Here is a 17,450-nt window from a genome sequence, read left to right as displayed (position 1 = left end):
AGGAACTTGAAGCTTTCCACCTTCTCCACTGCGGTCCCGTCGATGTGCATAGGGGGGTGCACCCTCTGCTGTTTCAGATCTAATACTCTTGAATAGTAAATTATAAACATTAGACTAGATGGAAACAGGTGGTAGCCTACACCTATGATAAAAACCATAACATAAATAACCTACTTCTTGGGAAAAAACCTTTGCATTTCACAATAGTCTATGGACTGTGACATTTCAACCACAGAAATGAAACAGAATATGGGTTAACATTAGCAAAACCAGCTAGGCTACAATGAAAATACACAAAATGTTCTATTTGCTTATGTCCTATGGATAAAGTATAATTTAGGCTCATTGAGAGGGCTAAAACTGAAGTGCTTGTCTAGATGATACCACTCAATGTTGAAGATATTGTGCCTTTTATTCGAACTTTGCATGATAATAAACGTTGGGATATGTAAAGTAGATGGCCTACTGTAACAACCACCTCCAATTGGCAACAGAAAAGCGTGACATAACGTTAAGGCAGGGCTATATGGAATTCCTGTACGCTCATTGGTGAAAAAAGTTGCCAGTCAATTTAGCAATATCCCCTTCTCCTTGACCAGGCTCGGTTGAGAAGTGCGGTAGGAGTGCGAGAGAGGTTCGCGGCGGTGGCTGACTGATGGTCGGACAGATGAAATAGCGAAAATAGAGAAAGAGAAGGCGGGCGTTCTCCCTCACAAAATCATGTTCCCTAAAGGCAAAGGGTCCGTTGTGCCGTCGGATGGGCAAGCACGGGAAAAGTAAGTTTTCAAACATATTTCATACCTAATGCATATTGTACCCCCCCGCTCCTCGGCTTTGTGGTTTGCCGGACAGCGAATTTCCTCTTACCGAGGGGGATGGAATTGAATGAACCGCCTTGTCTGCTCGCCATTCGTTCCCGATTCTGACTTCGGCTTTATACTCTTCCTTGGCCTCATTACTGAACGTAAATGGTTGCTTTTATTTTCAGTTCAGCGTCTGTAAACTATATCTATAGATTTTGTTTGTGGAAAAATAAGTATCGTGAACAAATGCACCTTCCAATTTGCTTTATGTATTTTTTCTGTTACATTAATTGATTAAAAGGTTGCTTCCCCAATGTTTCGGTTACTACTTCGTTTGAGTTCGCCGCTACGAAGGTCGTCTCCAACACTCATTTATCGACCTATAATTACGCGTTTTCTTCTTGGTTACAATGTTTCCAATTTGAAGTGTTTGGAAAGCCATCGTGCGAAAATACCATTTGGAGTCGGTGTTCCATGCAAAACGTTGAATGAAAATTCAGGGGTGTATTCATCCCGCCGATTCTGTTGCAAAACGTTTCTTAAACTGAAGTGAACCAAATGGGGCGGGACCTACCAGAATTTCTCCAATAGAAACTCTAGTTTTAGTTGAAAAACGGAACTGCAACTGTTTGGACAAATGATTACACCCCTGGTCTGTCGATCATGTGCCCCAAAGTGCAAGACATCTTAGTTGATTAGAGACCCAAACACCCATTAGGCCTAATTAATTTACCTCCGTTTGTGTAGGCTAATATGTCTGCGTTGAAATGGAGTCAAATAAGGCTAATTTAGAGTAGCCTAAAATACTTGCTTTTTATGCCATAATATTATTCAAACTGTTTTTTATTTATTTCACAGGTTAGCTTTATACGTCTATGAATATTTGTTACACATAGGAGCACAGAAGTCCGCACAGACCTTTTTATCAGAGGTGAGTATCTTACTACTAACTGGATATCAGTCCTATCCATGTGACCATACTTCAACAACAAACTAATTCCCATTTTGAATCAATAAATGTCATAGTTTTTTTTGTTAAAGTAGGCCCTATTGTTCATGCACAATTTTTTTATTCACCCCTTTTCCAGATCCGATGGGAAAAGAACATCACACTCGGGGAACCCCCTGGGTTCCTACACTCTTGGTGGTGGTAAGTGTTCCGTATGTCAATCAGTGGAGGCTGCTGAGGGAGGACGGCTCATAATAATGGCTGGAATGGAGTCAATGGAATGGTATCAAACGCGATTTCCATGTGTTTGATGCCATTCCGTTGACTCCATTCCAGCCATTATTATGAGCCATCCTCCCCTCAGCAGCCTCCACTGATGTCAATACACCATATTGTATCATGTACATTATTCCGTTGCTCCACGAGCTGTGTGTCTTGTCCACAGTGTATTTTGGGACCTGTATTGCGCCGCACCAGAGAGAAGAGAGACGTGTGACCACTCCAGTGAAGCGAAGGCCTTCCATGATTACGTGAGTTCTGCTCCTCCTCATAAGACTTGCTGCTGCACATGTTGCTGGGGTTCTGCTGAAGAGCCTGGGCCCGTATTCATAACGCGTCTGAGTGCTGATCTGGGATCAGGTCCCTCTGTCCATATAATCGTATTCATTATGATCTTAAAGGGAAATCTGATCCTAGATCAGCACTCCTACTCTGAGACACTTTATGAATACAGGCCCTGGTTTCCTTTGAGCCTACATGAATGTAGAATGAGAGCGCACCCAGATGAGCAGAATAATAAATTAAGACATGTTTTGCTATGAGTACCTGTTTTTCTCAGGTGTTGGAAAGCAAACTTATGCAATGAGTACTTTCCTCTGCTGTGAGATCTAGACCTACTACATAGAGACCCATCTTCCTTGTTACCCCTTGTATGGTTTTGATGCCTTGGGTAGTGGCGATAGAGAGAGGTATCTTGGGCCATACCTTCTAATCTTAATTTAAATGGGCCCCAGTTGTACTCTCCTGCATATAGCTGGTGTGTTGCTCCTGCTCTCCTCTCTGGGTAGTGTACAGAGTATGTCAGAGCAGTAGGGCAGGATGTTTCAGAGCCGTGTGTGTGTAGCTATTTATCAGGCTTCGTGGACTTCAGGTGTGTGTGATGTAGGCTATAGTTTGTCAGGGTGTCTCGGCAGCATCCTATAGCTGTCCATCCAGCTGTCATCTTGCCCTGACGATGACCCTCCGACAGTACAGAGCTTAAAGGCTTCTGGGAAAACGGTGTTTACGTCAGCATGTCCTGAGCCAGACATGTCTGATCTGATGTGGACTCCCCCCTCCCTGTTTCTCCACCGTGCTGCAGCACTCACCTCTCACTACCTCTCATTTCATCACCCAGAGGAAAAATACTGACCCATGTTTCCTGTGATTCAGACCTGGGTGTTGTTCATTAGGGCACCAAACAGAAGAAGAAAAGACTGAAACAGGGAGGTATTACCTGGACCTGTCCAAAAAGAAACGCTCATTTTTGTTTTTGGTTGCAAAGTGTTTTCTATTGCGTGCTCCAATGGACATGACCCTGCTCTCTGTTTGTTGTGTCCAGTCACTGTTGTGCAATGTTCGTAAGCAGAGTTTGAGCAAAATGGGTTCAGATTCTCAATTATCTCGAATGGTAGTGGCCAAGAGTAAAAAAAAAAAAAAAAAAAACTAAAGATGAACCTGTCCCCATCTTGTGCTACCATGTTTTTTCCTGAACTTACAGGATGGTAGTAGCCTACTCCAATGGAACTCAAATTCATAGAGCTTGTAGTTTTCAATATATTTCCACAGCGCTTGTGGCCTGTCACTAAACCTGGCTGTTGCATATTGACCATTTGCATATTGTCTTTGCATGTTCAGAACACTATGCACTTGGGGAAATGGCTTTAGTCTCCCCATCATCACTCCTATCTCATACTACTGCTGGTCAGGTCAGAGGTCAGACTTCCCCAGGACAGGTAGTCCAACCTGGGAGTGTCCAAATAGCCTCCATTCTTCCTCTTTCTGTTTTCTTCGTCTGTTATGTTTTTTCACTAGGAACCAAAAATGGACAAACAGGAAGGGACTATCCTGAAGTTGTCCAATGAGAAACGCTCGTTTTCATTGCAAAACCTCTTCTGTTGCAAAAAACAAATGTTTTGCTATGGTGTGCACTAATGAGTACACCCTTCACTGATCTAAGAAGACAAGATAGGAGCCAGTACCATAGCAGAAGCCCACTGAGGGATGTACTTTCACCTGTACAGTGCTGCAGGCCACTAAGACCAGCCCAGACAAAGGAAAACATACTAGTTGGAGAGGAGGCCACTGTAGACTTGAGATCCACCCATTGTGGGGTTGACATCCCAGGAAGGGGTTAAAGCGGGGATGTTGGGCCTTGCTCTTGCCAGAGAGGGTTGTCAAGGCAACAATAGCCCTCCTGATCTGGCAGGTGACCTGGGAGCCAGTTAAGGCTGAACGATTTTGGAAAATAATCTAATTGCGATTTTTTGCCCCCAATATTGCGATTGCGATTTAATATGCGATTTAATTTATTTATCCTTTTTCCCCTACAAAACATAATGAATGATTTAAATATGACCAACACAATAGTATATACATTTAGTGTGAAATGTTCTTTCCCATAGGCTGGGTCTATTTGTTAGAATTAAATTCAAACATGTATGACTTGAAATAAATGACATTTTTATTGAACTGCTCATTACAGAAACATCTGTGGCTTTGCCACTGTGCATTTAAATAATTTAAACAAAGGCATGAACTTTGTAAACACTGTGTGCAAAAGGTACAGTCTTAAGAAAAAAATAATTTTAAATTGTATGTATCTTACTGCTCCCAAGTCAGTAACATTTCACACAACTGAAACAAGGAATTTGCTTTGAAAATATTTTGTAAAATCAAAGTAAATAAAGTTATAAATAAAAAATGAGAAATGCACTTTTAATTTAGACAAACTATTTTTTATAAACGATTTGAATATTATAATATAAAATAGATGAGCCTCACTTATCTCAAGTACACAACAATAACACACCACACAGACTAAAGTTCACTACGAGTATGGCACTGCCAGCCATACTTATCCAACAGTTCTGATCAATAAAATGGACTGTAAGACTCTGGTACGGCTCAGCTGTGCGGCTTGACCACATATCAGTAGTGCTAGCAAAAACTCCACCGTTTTAAGTTCCGCGGCGACTTTCTCTTTGCACTTTTTGTACAGCTCCGGTATGGCAGTCTGACTGAAGTATGTGCGGGAGGGTATACTGTAACGTTTATCAAGCGTATGTATTAATGCCATGAACCCAGGCTTGGTCACCGTGCTGAGAGGCATCATATCTTTGGCTATGAACTCGGTTATTGTCCGAGTGATTTCTCCGTGCCGTTTTGAATTACGTTCATACGGAGTGACACTTTCGAACATTTCTGTCAGTGATCCCTGTCTTGAGGTATTTGGCTTGTCTCGCGCACTGATGCTCGGCATTTTGGTCATACAACTGTCATGCATTGATTTGTGGTATTTTTTTAAGTGCTGAAACAGGTTTGTAGTGTTACCCCGTGAAGTAGCAATCGGAGCACGGCATGCTCTGCACAACACCTGACGCTGCTCAGCATCTTCTTTTTTAAAACCAAAATAGTTCCACACCACCGACGTGCTGTTCCTCTTCGATATTAAAGTATCAGCTGTGTCAGTTTCTGACTGTTCCGTCGAGCAAGAGGCCATTGCGCTGGACAGCATGAAAAGTCGCGTCACGTGACCACCTCAAATCGCGCACGTTGCGATTAGAAAATCGCGTTCAGTCAAATCGCGATATTATCGCGAATGCAATTAATCGTTCAGCCCTAGAGCCAGTAGGAGGAGGCACACAATGGAGCCTCCTTAGCTAGCTAGCTAACAACCATACATCTTTAGCGTTAGGCTAGTGCTAGCCAACAGAAATGGACAGCTTTTTGACACAGAGACGTGCTGTGATTGTGAAGGAGAGCAGTAGGGTGTGCAAATGAATAGGCTTGTTTGGCTTTTGAATACATTTGTTGATATGTCAATGAAACTAGTCAACTGTGTTATGTCTGTGGCGGTATCGAGAGATGGGATCCCTGTGTATTGATGTTGGTTCTTCCTGTGTTCACCTTAGGCTAGTACAAATACACATGGACAGTGGGCCCATTCTGTCTTTGTTTGCGTGGGCCCAGACTTCCTCCTCTCCCTCTCTCTCTCATTTTCCTTTCTCTTATCTTTCTCTCTCCTCCTCCCTCCCTCTCTCTCTCGATCTCTACTTCTCTCCACCCCCTATCTCTCTTCTATATCTTTCCCTCTCTCTCTCCCCCAGTCTCGCTCTCTCTCTCTCTCCCCCCTTTCAATTCGAAGAGCTTTATTGGCATGGGAAACATATGTTGACATTGCCAAAGCAAGTGGAATAGACCGTAAACAAAAGTGAAATAAACTATCAGAAATTAACAGTAAACGTTACTCACAAGTTTTAAAAGAATAGAGACATTTCAAATGTTATATTATTGGCTATGTACAGTGTTGTAACAAAGTGCAAATATTTGAAGTACAAAGGGGGAAATAAATAAACTGATAAATATAGGTTGTTTTTACAATGGTGTTTGTGCTCCACAAATCTGTATTTGTTGTCAAATTCATCTCTCTGTAGGTGAGGCCTTTGTTATGGGTGGTTGTAGAATTTAATTGCTCTTTTCTGGATTTTGATAATTAGCGGGTATCGGCCTAATTCTGCTCTGCATGCATTATTTGGTGTTTTACGTTGTACACAGGATGTTTTTGCAGAATTCTGCATGCAGAGTCTCAATTTGGTGTTTGTTCCATTTTGGGAATTTTTGGTTGGTGAGTGGACCCCAGACCTCATAACCGTTGAGGGCAATGGGTTCTATAACTCATTCAAGTGTTTTTAGCCAGATCCTAATTGGGATGTCAAATTTTATGTTCCTTTTGATGGTGTAGAAGGCTGTTCTTCCCTTGTCTCTTCACGGCTTTGTGGAAGTTACTTGTGGTGTTGATGTTTAGGCCGAGGTATGTATCGTTTTTTGTGTCCTCTAGGGCAACAGTGTCTAGGTGGAATTTGTATTTGTGGTCCTGGCAACTGGACATTATTTTTGTCTTACTGAGATTAACTGTCAGGGCCCAAGTCTGCCAGAATCTATGCAGAAGATCTAGGTGCTGCTGTAGAACCTCCTTGGTTGGGGACAGAAGCACCAGATCATCAGCAAACAGTAGACATTTGACTTCAGAGTCTAATAGGGTGAGGCCTCTCAAGTGCTCTCCTTCTCTCCACCCCCCCGTCGCTCTTCTGTCAGTCTCTCCCTCCCTCCCTCCAGGGCCAGTAGTCCCATGTCTTTGTCTCTGCAGGCTGTGCGTGGGGGGAGGTGGCTGGCTGGGCTGTAGGTGGGGGGGAGGTGACTGGCTGGCTGGCTTGGCTGTATATGGGGGGGGGAGGCTGTCTGGGCTGCTAGCATGCAGGGAAGCAGCGCTGCATCACGGCTCGTAAAGCGCAGACCCTCCTTCCCTGGCATATTCACGCTGGGTCTGACAGATGCTCCCCTGGGAATCCCGTCACCATGGTGTCAGCCGCTGATTGATGGCTGTCAGGGAACTAAGGGACAGATTGGAAAAGGGGAGGGGGGAGAGGCCACTGTAGCATATGTCCAGCAACCAAGGGAGGAGCAGAGGGCATACGGAGAGAGGGGAGGGGGGGAAGGAGGGAGGGAGGCAGAGATGAGGAGAAGGAGGAGGGAAGGAGGGGGAGAGAGGAGGAGGAGAGGGAAAGGAGGGAGGGAGGAAGAGTCCACTAGCATATGTCCAGCAACCAAGGGAGGAGCGGAGGGAGGGAGGCAGAGAGGAGGAGAAGGAAGAGGGGAGGAGGAAAGGGGAAGGAAGGAGGGAGGGAGGGAGGGAGAGGCCACTGTAGCATATGTCCAGCAACCAAGGGAGGAGCAGAGGGAATACGGAGGGAGGGGAAGGTGGGGGGAGGAGGAGAGGGGAAGGAGGGAGGGATGGGGGGCACTGTTAAATATGCCCAGCAACCAAGGGAGGAGCAGAGGGAATACGGAGGGAGGGGAAGGTGGGGGGAGGAGGAGAGGGAGGGATGGAGGGGAGGGGGGCGCTGTTAAATATGCCCAGCAACCAAGGGAGGAGCAGAGGGAATACAGAGAGACATAAGAGCGTCTGCTAAATGACTAAAATGTAAATGTAAGATGCTCTCAATGGTGCAGCTGTAGAACTTTTTGCCAAATCTTTTCAACCTCCTGAGGGGGAAGAGACACTGTCGTGCCTTCTTCACTACTGTGTGTGTGGACCATTATTTAAGTCCTTAGTGATTGGACACCAAGGAACTTCTCTCAACCCGCTCCACTACAGCCCTGTGGATGTGGATGGGGGCGTTTGTCTGTTTTTGTACAACAACAGCGGCTGTGACCTACCCTTTCATAACCCCTCTTTAATGACTCTGTATGGCCTTTCTCTTAAATACACACACTGACCCAGAGGCGTTGGTCTAGTCTGTCATAAAGAAGCCCCCGCCCCACCCCACTCCTCAGGCCCCCAGGCAGCAGAGTATGACATCTGCCCCCTCCTTTACTAAAGTATCTGGTAGTCCTGGCCCTCCTCTCCCGCAGCAGAACAGCGGCTCCGGCCCAAATGACACTCTATTCTCTAGATAGTGCCGGCACTGGTCAAAAGTAGTGCACTATATAGGGCAGTGGTCACCAACCTTTTCTGAGTCAAAACGTAAGCCTAGAAAATAACACTAGAGCTTACATTAAGATAAACACTGGCAACACACTGGTGTGTGATGGAAAAAGGCAATTTTTAAGGAGTAAAGTAGTGTACTGGACTTGGTTTTATATAGTATAGATCAGAGTTGGGGTGAATTCCATTTAAATTCAGTCAGTTCTAGAAGGAAATGAATAAATAAAAAATTCTCATGGAGAAGCATTGAGGAAAATTGGAATTGCAATTTCAGTTTACTTCCTGAATTGAATAAATTGAAATGGAATTGAACCCCAGCCCTGGAATAGATATTGAGGAAAATTGTTATGGAACGTAACTATGACTGTTAATGATTTCGAAGGTATCATTCTTAGAGAGGATTGTGGGTTGATCACACTATTCTATGACAACAATACTAGTCTCCCAAAGCTGTGTATAGCTCTGTAGGCTCAATACAGGAGTGGTAGTATTGGATTCCCCCTGAACATAGCTAACTGTTGTCTGTGCGTTCCAGTAACAGGCTGGGTGATTCCTGGCTGGCTCCCTCCGGCCTCACTTCTCTCCCTGCTGTGGTATTTCAGTGGCCCTGCAGGGCCCGGCCTAGATAGAATTAGGAAGGGGTGCAGTGAGTCGATATACCAGGGACCATGGCTATATCGACTCGTGATGTCTGAGGAGGTCTACTGCTTTAGAGAGGCAGGTGTGTGTGAAGGATAGAGTAAGGTGTGTGTGAGCCTGTGTGTGTGGCTTTATTTTCTCAAGATGTGTGTGTGTGCATGCCTTTGTTTTCAAGGTGTGTGTGTGTGTGTGAGCGCGCATGCCTTTGTTTTCAAGGTGTGTGTGTGTGTGAGCGCGCGTATGCATAAAGGCGTACCTTATACCGTTATTCCCCTACTTACGACAGCTCTATTAGTCTCAACCGCCATCAATCTATAGCCATGGATACCAGATACTAATGTCAGTCTGTCCTGTAGGCATTAGCCTCTGGTCAAAGGCTCCTACTAAAGAAGAGCGAAAGCGTGTGACCAAAGCAAATGGCCCATTAGTGAATTATGGCTGTGGTCGAGACAGGAAATGGCCTAGCAGGGAGATCCTGCTGTGCCTGAGCACTTTGAAGTGAATGAGTGAATCCCACAGATTCTTATCAAATCTACTGGGCCCCTGCTGGATCAGCACATTTGGCTGTGAAATTAGATTCCAACTCTGTCAAACTTTTGAGTGTGTGTGGGTGCGCGCGCTATCTGTTGTTTAGCATTCCATCTATCTAATGGCTATGCTGTCTATGATTCCAGACATGTTAAATAACATATGTTGAAAGGTTTTATAACCCTACAAATGCTTACAAAGCAAACAGTTAGATCTGCAACCCGTATTTCAGATGCAACCCCTCTAACCGGTGTTTGTTTTGTTTCCAGAGTGCGGCTGCAGCCCCCAGTCCTGTGATGGGGGGGATTCCCCCTGGGGGGGGGATTCCCCCTGGAGAGGGGATGCCCGGTGGACCCATGCCCCCTGGATTCTTCCAGGTCAGTGTTTCCTACCTCTCACACATCCCTCCATCTACACTCTATGGCAGGGGTAGGCAACTAGATTCAGCTGCGGGACGATTTATTTAGGTGCGAATTGAACATAATTGTAATCATTTGTACACAGCCCAAAAATATAACAATCATTTCATACCTTGAGACACGATCAAATTTGTTGCTTAATTTCTGGACACTATCTTTCCCCTGCTGAATTCCTGGTGATTTTAGTGTATTTTAATTGTTTTAACTAAAATGTTGTGGTTTTGGCCTGCAGGCCGCCTGTTGCTGACCCCTGCTCTATGGGTCCCAATTCTTTCCTTTCAGAGGACCACCATATCTCTTTATTATCATTTTATAGGGGAGGGGGGGGGGAATGTGTGGACCACCTGAAGTACCTTCCCTGACCACAAGTGGTCCCAGGACCATAGGTTGGAGACCACTGCTTTATTAGCTGAATCCTAACTTAAGATCCACAAGCAAGAAAAACTGACTTCAATTTCTGCTGAACTCCATTGATGTCAATAAAGCATCGATAAGTTACTGTATGTGTGATTCTCAAGTAAAGAGTTTAGCCTGTATGTGCGTGCATGAGCCACACTATTGTGCAACTTTCCTCACTCTCATCTGCTCTGCTGTCTCTCTGTTCTACCGCCCTGCTGACGTGCCTTCCACATCGGTACCCGTTGTGTGTGTGTGTCAATGATGCTCTGCTCTGCTGTGGTCTGTAGTCTAGTTCCTGCTCTGAGCATGTGGCTATAGCCCAAATGGCACCCTATTCGCTACATAGCACACTAATTGTTCTTGTCAAAAGTAGGGTGCCATTTTGGATGCAGCCGTGTTTTTAGTAGACATCAGAAAATAATTTGTCTGTCTACCCATTCAGTGTACTGTAGTGAAACCGGGCGGTGCATTTGGGCCCTTAATCGAGAAATGGAAAGGTGCTGTAACACCTGCCGTAAATCAATACCCCATGAGGATAAACTCTTGGCAGCTTTCCCTCTGTAGTGAAGTCAAACCACTCACTTCTGTTTCTTTAGGTAGGCTATGTAGGCATGTTGTCTATAGGATTAGTCATTGATGTTTGTGTTTTGAAAACCAGAGAAGTAATTACAGTATATGTAGCCCAACTCACTGTAGGCATGGCTGTGTGTGTGTGTGTGTGTGTGTGTGAGAGAGCGAAAGAGACTTACACATGCATACATACACACGCACAGAGATCTCCCTTTATCAGAGTCATTTGAATATGTAAGTGGTTTTAATTAAGCCACCCTGTTAACAGCCGCATTGGCCCACAGTGACAGTGTTTGGGGGCGGCTGCCGTAAAGCTAATTGCATAGGGCTTAATTGATGCTGTGGTAATTGGCAGAGGGGGAAATTGCCAGTGATGACAAGCTGGAGGCTGGCTGCTGTTCTGACTGGCAGGCATCAGAGCACACATTCTCTCTCGCTCTCTCTCTCTCTCCTACTACTGCGGAGTGAATAATCAACAGATATACCGCGCAGCTTTTTGTATTTGCACAGCAGCCTCTCACTCGTCTCTGCTCAGCTCAGTAATCCTCCTTTCTCTTCTCTCCTTCCCGCCATCTGTCGCTCTCTCGGTCTCTCTGTGACGCCACAGGGTCCTCCTGGTCCCCAGGGCTCTCCTCACCCCCAGCCTCCTCTCCCTAACAGTATGATGGGACCACAAAGCCAGGTACTGCTGCTCTCTCCTCTGGATGTGTCCCAAGTCACACCCTAATCTGTATATGTGTATTGCATTTGACCTGGGCCCTGGTGGAAAGTAGTGCACTATATAGAAAATAGGATGTCATTTAAATTGGGACGCAGCCTCTGTCTCTTTGTTGGAACTCTGTTTCTCTATGTGCTTTCCTATTTGGAAGACTACTGTTATTTCACCCCCATGGCTCCTCATGCTATCTCTGTCTGTACGCTTCCGCATCTGTCATTCAGCTTGACGCTTTTGGATGCAGCGCAGAAACGTCTTTTTAAAACAAAGTGGGATATAGGAAACCGTTATTATAGGTGTTTATACACATGTTATAGATATTACAAGTGAAGCAACTACCTCCTTATGGATGGTTGCAATGGTTGTTTCTTCAGTTTAATTGTGTTGACGTTATGTTGTGACGAAACACTAATGAATGTAAATGAATTGTTTGTTTGTAGTCTTTCATGAACCCACGCTTCGCCACAGGCCAACGAGGTCCTCCTATCCGGATGGGCAACCAGGTAAACAAATTACAGTACCCCGCATTCTCCACCACCATCACCATATAGTACTATCATCAGTCTACCCAGCACTACTACTGTTGTTTTAACAAAGGGATTTACCTCCGTATGAGTTGCTGTTGGGATAACTTGTCTTGGCATCATGATTGTCAGTGTTCCTCCTTCCCTCTTTCCCCTGTCTGTCTCGTAGCCTCCTGGCGGTGGCCCCGGCCCCCATCTCATGCTCCAAAACATGGATCACACACGACCACAAGGCCATCCTAACTTGGGACCGATGCAGAGAATGAGTGGGCCTCGAGGCTTGGGCCCTATGGGTCCAGGACCCCAGGTAGACTGCTATGTCCCCATTATCTCCCATTCTGTCAGACTAGTAGTGTTACACACCAATCTATAAGTAGCCATTATCTCTCAGCAGTTTACAAAATGCCTGTAGTCTTTCGCAGACTAGCCCCCTCATTATTGAAACTGCCTGCCCAACATCACCCATCCAGTCTCTCTCGGTTCTTGGCCTTGGTTCTTTCTGGTTATGGTAGTCTGATTCTTAGCTATCGTTGCAGAACTTTGGTGGTGGGATGCGGCCTCCACACAACGCCATGGGCCCTGGGATGCCAGGAGTGAACATGATGTGAGCCTTCTCTCTATCACTCCCTTTCCACATGATGCATCTCCAGTGTGTGTTGTTTTCTAACTGGGGTTTCTCTCACCACGATGCAGGGGCCCAGGCCCAGGTGCTGGACGACCATGGCCCAATCCGAACAACGGCAACTCGGTGAGTCCAATTTCCCCTCTAGACACACACACATACTATATACACTGAGTGTACAAAACATTAGGAACACCTTCCTAATATTGAGTTGCACCCCCCTTTGCCCTCAGAACAGGCTCAATTCGTCGGGGCATGAACTCTACAAGGTGTCGAAAGCGTTCCATGGGGATGCTGGCCCATGTTAAAAATCCTTCTTTAACCTGTCTCCTCCCCTTCATCTACACTGATTTGAAGTGGATTTAACAAGTGACAGCAATAAGGGGTCATAGCTTTCACCTGGTCAGACTGTCATGGAAAGAGCAGGTGTTCCTAATGTTTTGTACACACACACACACCATGATGTTGTCGGTTCAGATTGCAGCAGTCTGTCTGTCCTCTCTCAGTAAGAGCTCTGGAGGCCTAATGCATTACCAAGTTCCCCAGTCCTGGATGTAATTGAAGTATTATGTATCCCAGGCTACGTCCTAAATGGTACCCTATTCCCTTTATAGTGCACTACAGAACCCATAGGACTCGTGTTAAAATAAGTGCACTATATAGGGAATAGGGTGCGGGACACACCCCCAGCTTCCATGTAAGCTAGATACCGATTAGGCTGCTGATGTTAGAGCGATGCTAAAATGATGAATGATGGCATTTTGAGAGGTGAACACCGATTTCGATTCCCTGTTCCTGGTCTGAAATGTTTCTGTTGTGATTGTTTCAGATACCTTACTCATCACCTTCTCCTGGAGCATACGGGGTAAGGACACTCCCTGACGATCACACACTTCAGTCAGACGCCAATATATTATTGTTATTGTCCTGGTGTTTGTAGAATTTGACCTGATACAGATAAATTGCTAGTGTTGTAATTTACTGTTGAATTATAAATGGTTTGTGTTCTTCTGCCACTCTCTGCAGGGAGGTTCTGGAGGAGGGGGACCCCCTGGAACACCCATTATACCTAGCCCTGCTGGTAGGTACCCCATAGTCCAGTATTAAAAATGTATGCACTCACTAACTGTAAGTCGCTCTGGATAAGAGCGTCTGCTAAATGACTGAAATGCAAAAAATAGTCCACCTTGGGGAACAGAAATTAATGTCAAAATGTTTTGACGAAGAAAACGTCATCTTCAATGACTGCGTTTGCCATCTTGGCTGTTCTCATTGCCTGAAGTACACTTGTCTATTGATTATCGTCATAATAATTGAGATTTGATTGATAATCAACCACTTTTCAGACTCTAACAACTCTGGCGACAACCTCTACACCATGATCAACACTGGACCTGGCAACCGATCAAATGTGAGTCTCCTTCTCGTACCAGATATTTTGTAGTAGTCGCATTGTTTCATGATTCTTCATCGCCAGATGATGTGTCTTATAATCATATCTTAAAAGTTAACTACTCTTCCATAATGAAACTGTGTTGCATCCCAAATGGCACCCCATTCCCTACATAGTGCACTATGGGCCCTGGACAAAAGTAGTGTACTATATAGGGTGCCATTTGGGACATTACCTGGCCTAGTCTGTTGTGATAGTGGTGCCTGTCCTTTTGATGTGTAGTAAGGCAGTGCTTGTCTCCTGCTACAGTTCCCTATGGGCCCTGGCTCTGACGGACCCCTGGGGGCCATGGCAGGCATGGAACCACACCACATGAATGGATCGCTAAGTAAAGCACTGCACTCTACTCTGCCAATGTTACAACACAACATAGTCCTCTAGATCCTCAAGTGCCGATTCAGGTTGAGTTCAGTTTAGAACAGTATTGACTAACTAGTGCATGACTAGTTGGGAATAATAGTTGCTGACTCAGACAATCTGAACGTAGGCTACCTCAACTATGGTGTCCCAAATGGCACCCTATTCCCCATGTAGTGCACTACTTTTGACCAGGGCCCATAGGGTTCTGGTGAAAAGTAGTGCACTATATAGGGAATGGGGTGCCATTTGGGATGCACACAGTACAGTGTAGTAGACCAAGCAGTAATGTGAAGCAAGCAGACATTCTCAGCAATAGTGCTAGGCTGTAGCATAAATATGGCCAATGATGCAGTGAACGCTTTCGTCGGGCACCTTTTGCATTATTAGTTCAAGAAAGAATCTAACGTTTTAATTTGTGTTCATAGACTATAAACATTTTATTTTTTAGGCTCTGGTGATATGGACGGAATCAACAAGGTGAATACTATAACATGGCTATACACATAAATTACTATCAAAACATGACAAATCATTTGGACTCTGAAGCTGTCTTAAAAGTTCAACTAAATTGTGCAATACATTTGTTTGAACTTCTTGTTTAGCCTGCTCTTGCCAACTCCATTGCTGTCAATGTCAAGAGTGACAATGAGTTGGCAGGATGGCACTTACACTACTTGTTGTTGCCTCTTTACTTAGTCTCTTTCCTGCCCCCTCGCAGAACTCTCCAAACCATTTAAGTGGCATTAGTAACCCTCCTGGAACCCCGAGGGACGGTGACGAGTTGGGCGGGAACTTCCTGCACTCCTTTCAGAGTGAGAATGTAAGGCCCCTCCCCCACCATGCAATAGAAAACGTTTTAATGTTTTTTTTAGTGTAGGAGAGGATGGAATTATTTGTCAAAATTGTAAGTAGTGTTGAAGAAAACGTTTTAAAATGGATTACAATTTATTGTTTCCTAATGAACAAGATCAGGTAGTCACTATGTTTCAGTCCGTTATCTTCCATTTGGTGCCTAATGAACACAACAAGATGAGGTCACTGTTGCCAGTAATGAAGCTTTGAAGAAGCCTATAGTGCCTATAGGGCAGCATTTACTCTACACTAAAGCAACAGTCATGGCACATTGACACTCAAGGGAAGCCACAGTGACAGAATCATTGACCCTACAGTGGCAGTGTAGTGTGGGGGCACGGGGCAGTTGCCAAGTAACAGTTTTTTGGCTAGAGTGAGGAAGTGCATTTCCTGTCTACGGTTGCAGTATGTGGTCTATTGTTTGTTGTGTGGCATGCCATAACAGCAAGCGCTCCTGATTTTAACTCTTTGTCGTCTGTGCCCCTCAGCAGTACTCCCCTACCATGACGATGAGTGTGTGACATCCCCCTCCATCTGCCATCACTCAGAGGATCCGAGCTCATAACAGGACATGGCCAAAACACATCAGCACAGAACCAGGGACAGGCGCCATTTTGGTTCCATGCAATTCCAGAATGCTGATATACACATTTTCAAAATGGCGACTTCTTGCGCCTCTTCGCTCCAAATGAAGGACAGTTCTTCATTCATCACCACCCCAAGTGTGACGAAACCAGCTACTGAAACTACTGCATACATGCCAAGTTTTTTTTAATTCTTTGCAGAAATGATTATCCCCCCCGAGCAAAGAAAATGGTTGACCTCTTTTGCTTTTATTATTGCTTTGTGGTGCAAGATGTTCAGTCATCTTATGTTTCAGCTTATAGCCACCTAAAACACTGATGTGCATTAAGCATTGTGAACTAGGAAAAACTCTTTTTTGTTTTCATATTTCAGGTCCCTCGTTCAGCCACGTAGTATGTGTCACAAAACGAGTCTAAAAACAGGTGTCTGAATCTGCCTTTAACTCTGTGACAACTCCTTTAAATGACTTTGTCCCAATGTACTATTTAGCCACATTTTAAAGGGGAAGTGATGTGATCTAATGTGATCGAACCTTTAACAGTTTAAGTGCTCAGTGGGTTTTTAAAATGTAAAATTGGATCCCATTCAATGCGTCAACAGAATCTCATCGATAGGGAATGTTTTGTGGGTTCTGTTTTTGTCGATGAGGAGAGCAATCTTATTCTGCACTGGTTTTATTAAGCTTTTTATTTTAACAGTCTCACTGCTGTTCTTGTTCTCTGTCAAGGGGGAAAGCAAACTTGGGCTAAACCATGGGTTTGGAAACAACAGGGGTGCATGAATGCTGAGATCTGTGTACAACATACTACCTAGAGCTGCTCCAGTCCACGTGTGACGTGTTTAACCCCTTCCCTGCCTGTGCTTAACACTCTGTGCCCCTTTTCTCACCATGGTTGTAGCCGTGTTTTCCTACTGTTCCATGACGAAGACGTGATGATGAAGGAGTTAAACCCATTGTATCATTGGTAGTTCTGTTTTTCTTCTTCTGTCCAGGTATTCATTGTTTGTTCTTTTTTGCCCTCTTATTGCTGTTTTTTATATTTTGATACCAATGTGACTATGTATATTGACCCAGTTATTTTGAGATTAGTCCAACGCTTTCTAAACAAATTCTAGTAGGTATTATCATAAACTTAGTGGCAGTCTTGTAAATGTGATAAACCTTTATTCATTTTCTGTGAATATTAAGCATTATACACCTCTGTCCTAGGTTGCCTTTATTAGCTGTTTTTTTTGTGTTTTTTTTTTATTGAGGAAAGAGTGCTTGTTAATATAATTTTACAATGA

At 44.6% G+C, this 17,450-nt stretch overlaps 1 protein-coding gene across 4 annotated transcripts; it reads left to right on the top strand.

Moving 5' to 3' along the window:
• Positions 1-583: 583 nt before the first annotated feature.
• Positions 584-17,450, top strand: LOC121576558 (single-stranded DNA-binding protein 3-like). Of its 4 annotated transcripts, none has more exons than XM_045223485.1 (17): positions 584-776; positions 1,662-1,734; positions 1,892-1,953; positions 2,198-2,282; positions 9,934-10,041; positions 11,660-11,734; positions 12,208-12,270; positions 12,461-12,598; positions 12,828-12,895; positions 12,985-13,039; positions 13,743-13,778; positions 13,940-13,994; positions 14,260-14,324; positions 14,616-14,694; positions 15,175-15,203; positions 15,445-15,546; positions 16,070-17,450. In XM_045223485.1, exons 1-17 carry the CDS (start codon positions 721-723, stop codon positions 16,097-16,099), a joined length of 1,179 nt encoding a protein of 392 aa, XP_045079420.1. In that variant the 5' UTR covers positions 584-720; the 3' UTR covers positions 16,100-17,450. The 4 variants fall into 4 exon arrangements, with proteins under 4 accessions (XP_045079420.1, XP_045079422.1, XP_045079421.1 ...); XM_045223484.1 differs by having other exon boundaries at positions 588-776; positions 16,067-17,450; XM_045223487.1 differs by lacking the exon at positions 11,660-11,734.

Source organism: Coregonus clupeaformis, chromosome 11 (genome assembly GCF_020615455.1).
Source record: "Coregonus clupeaformis isolate EN_2021a chromosome 11, ASM2061545v1, whole genome shotgun sequence".
NCBI classification, from domain to species: Eukaryota; Metazoa; Chordata; class Actinopteri; order Salmoniformes; family Salmonidae; genus Coregonus; species Coregonus clupeaformis.
The sequence above is the reverse complement of the archived record's forward strand: the minus strand, read 5'-3'. Positions and strand labels throughout refer to the sequence as shown.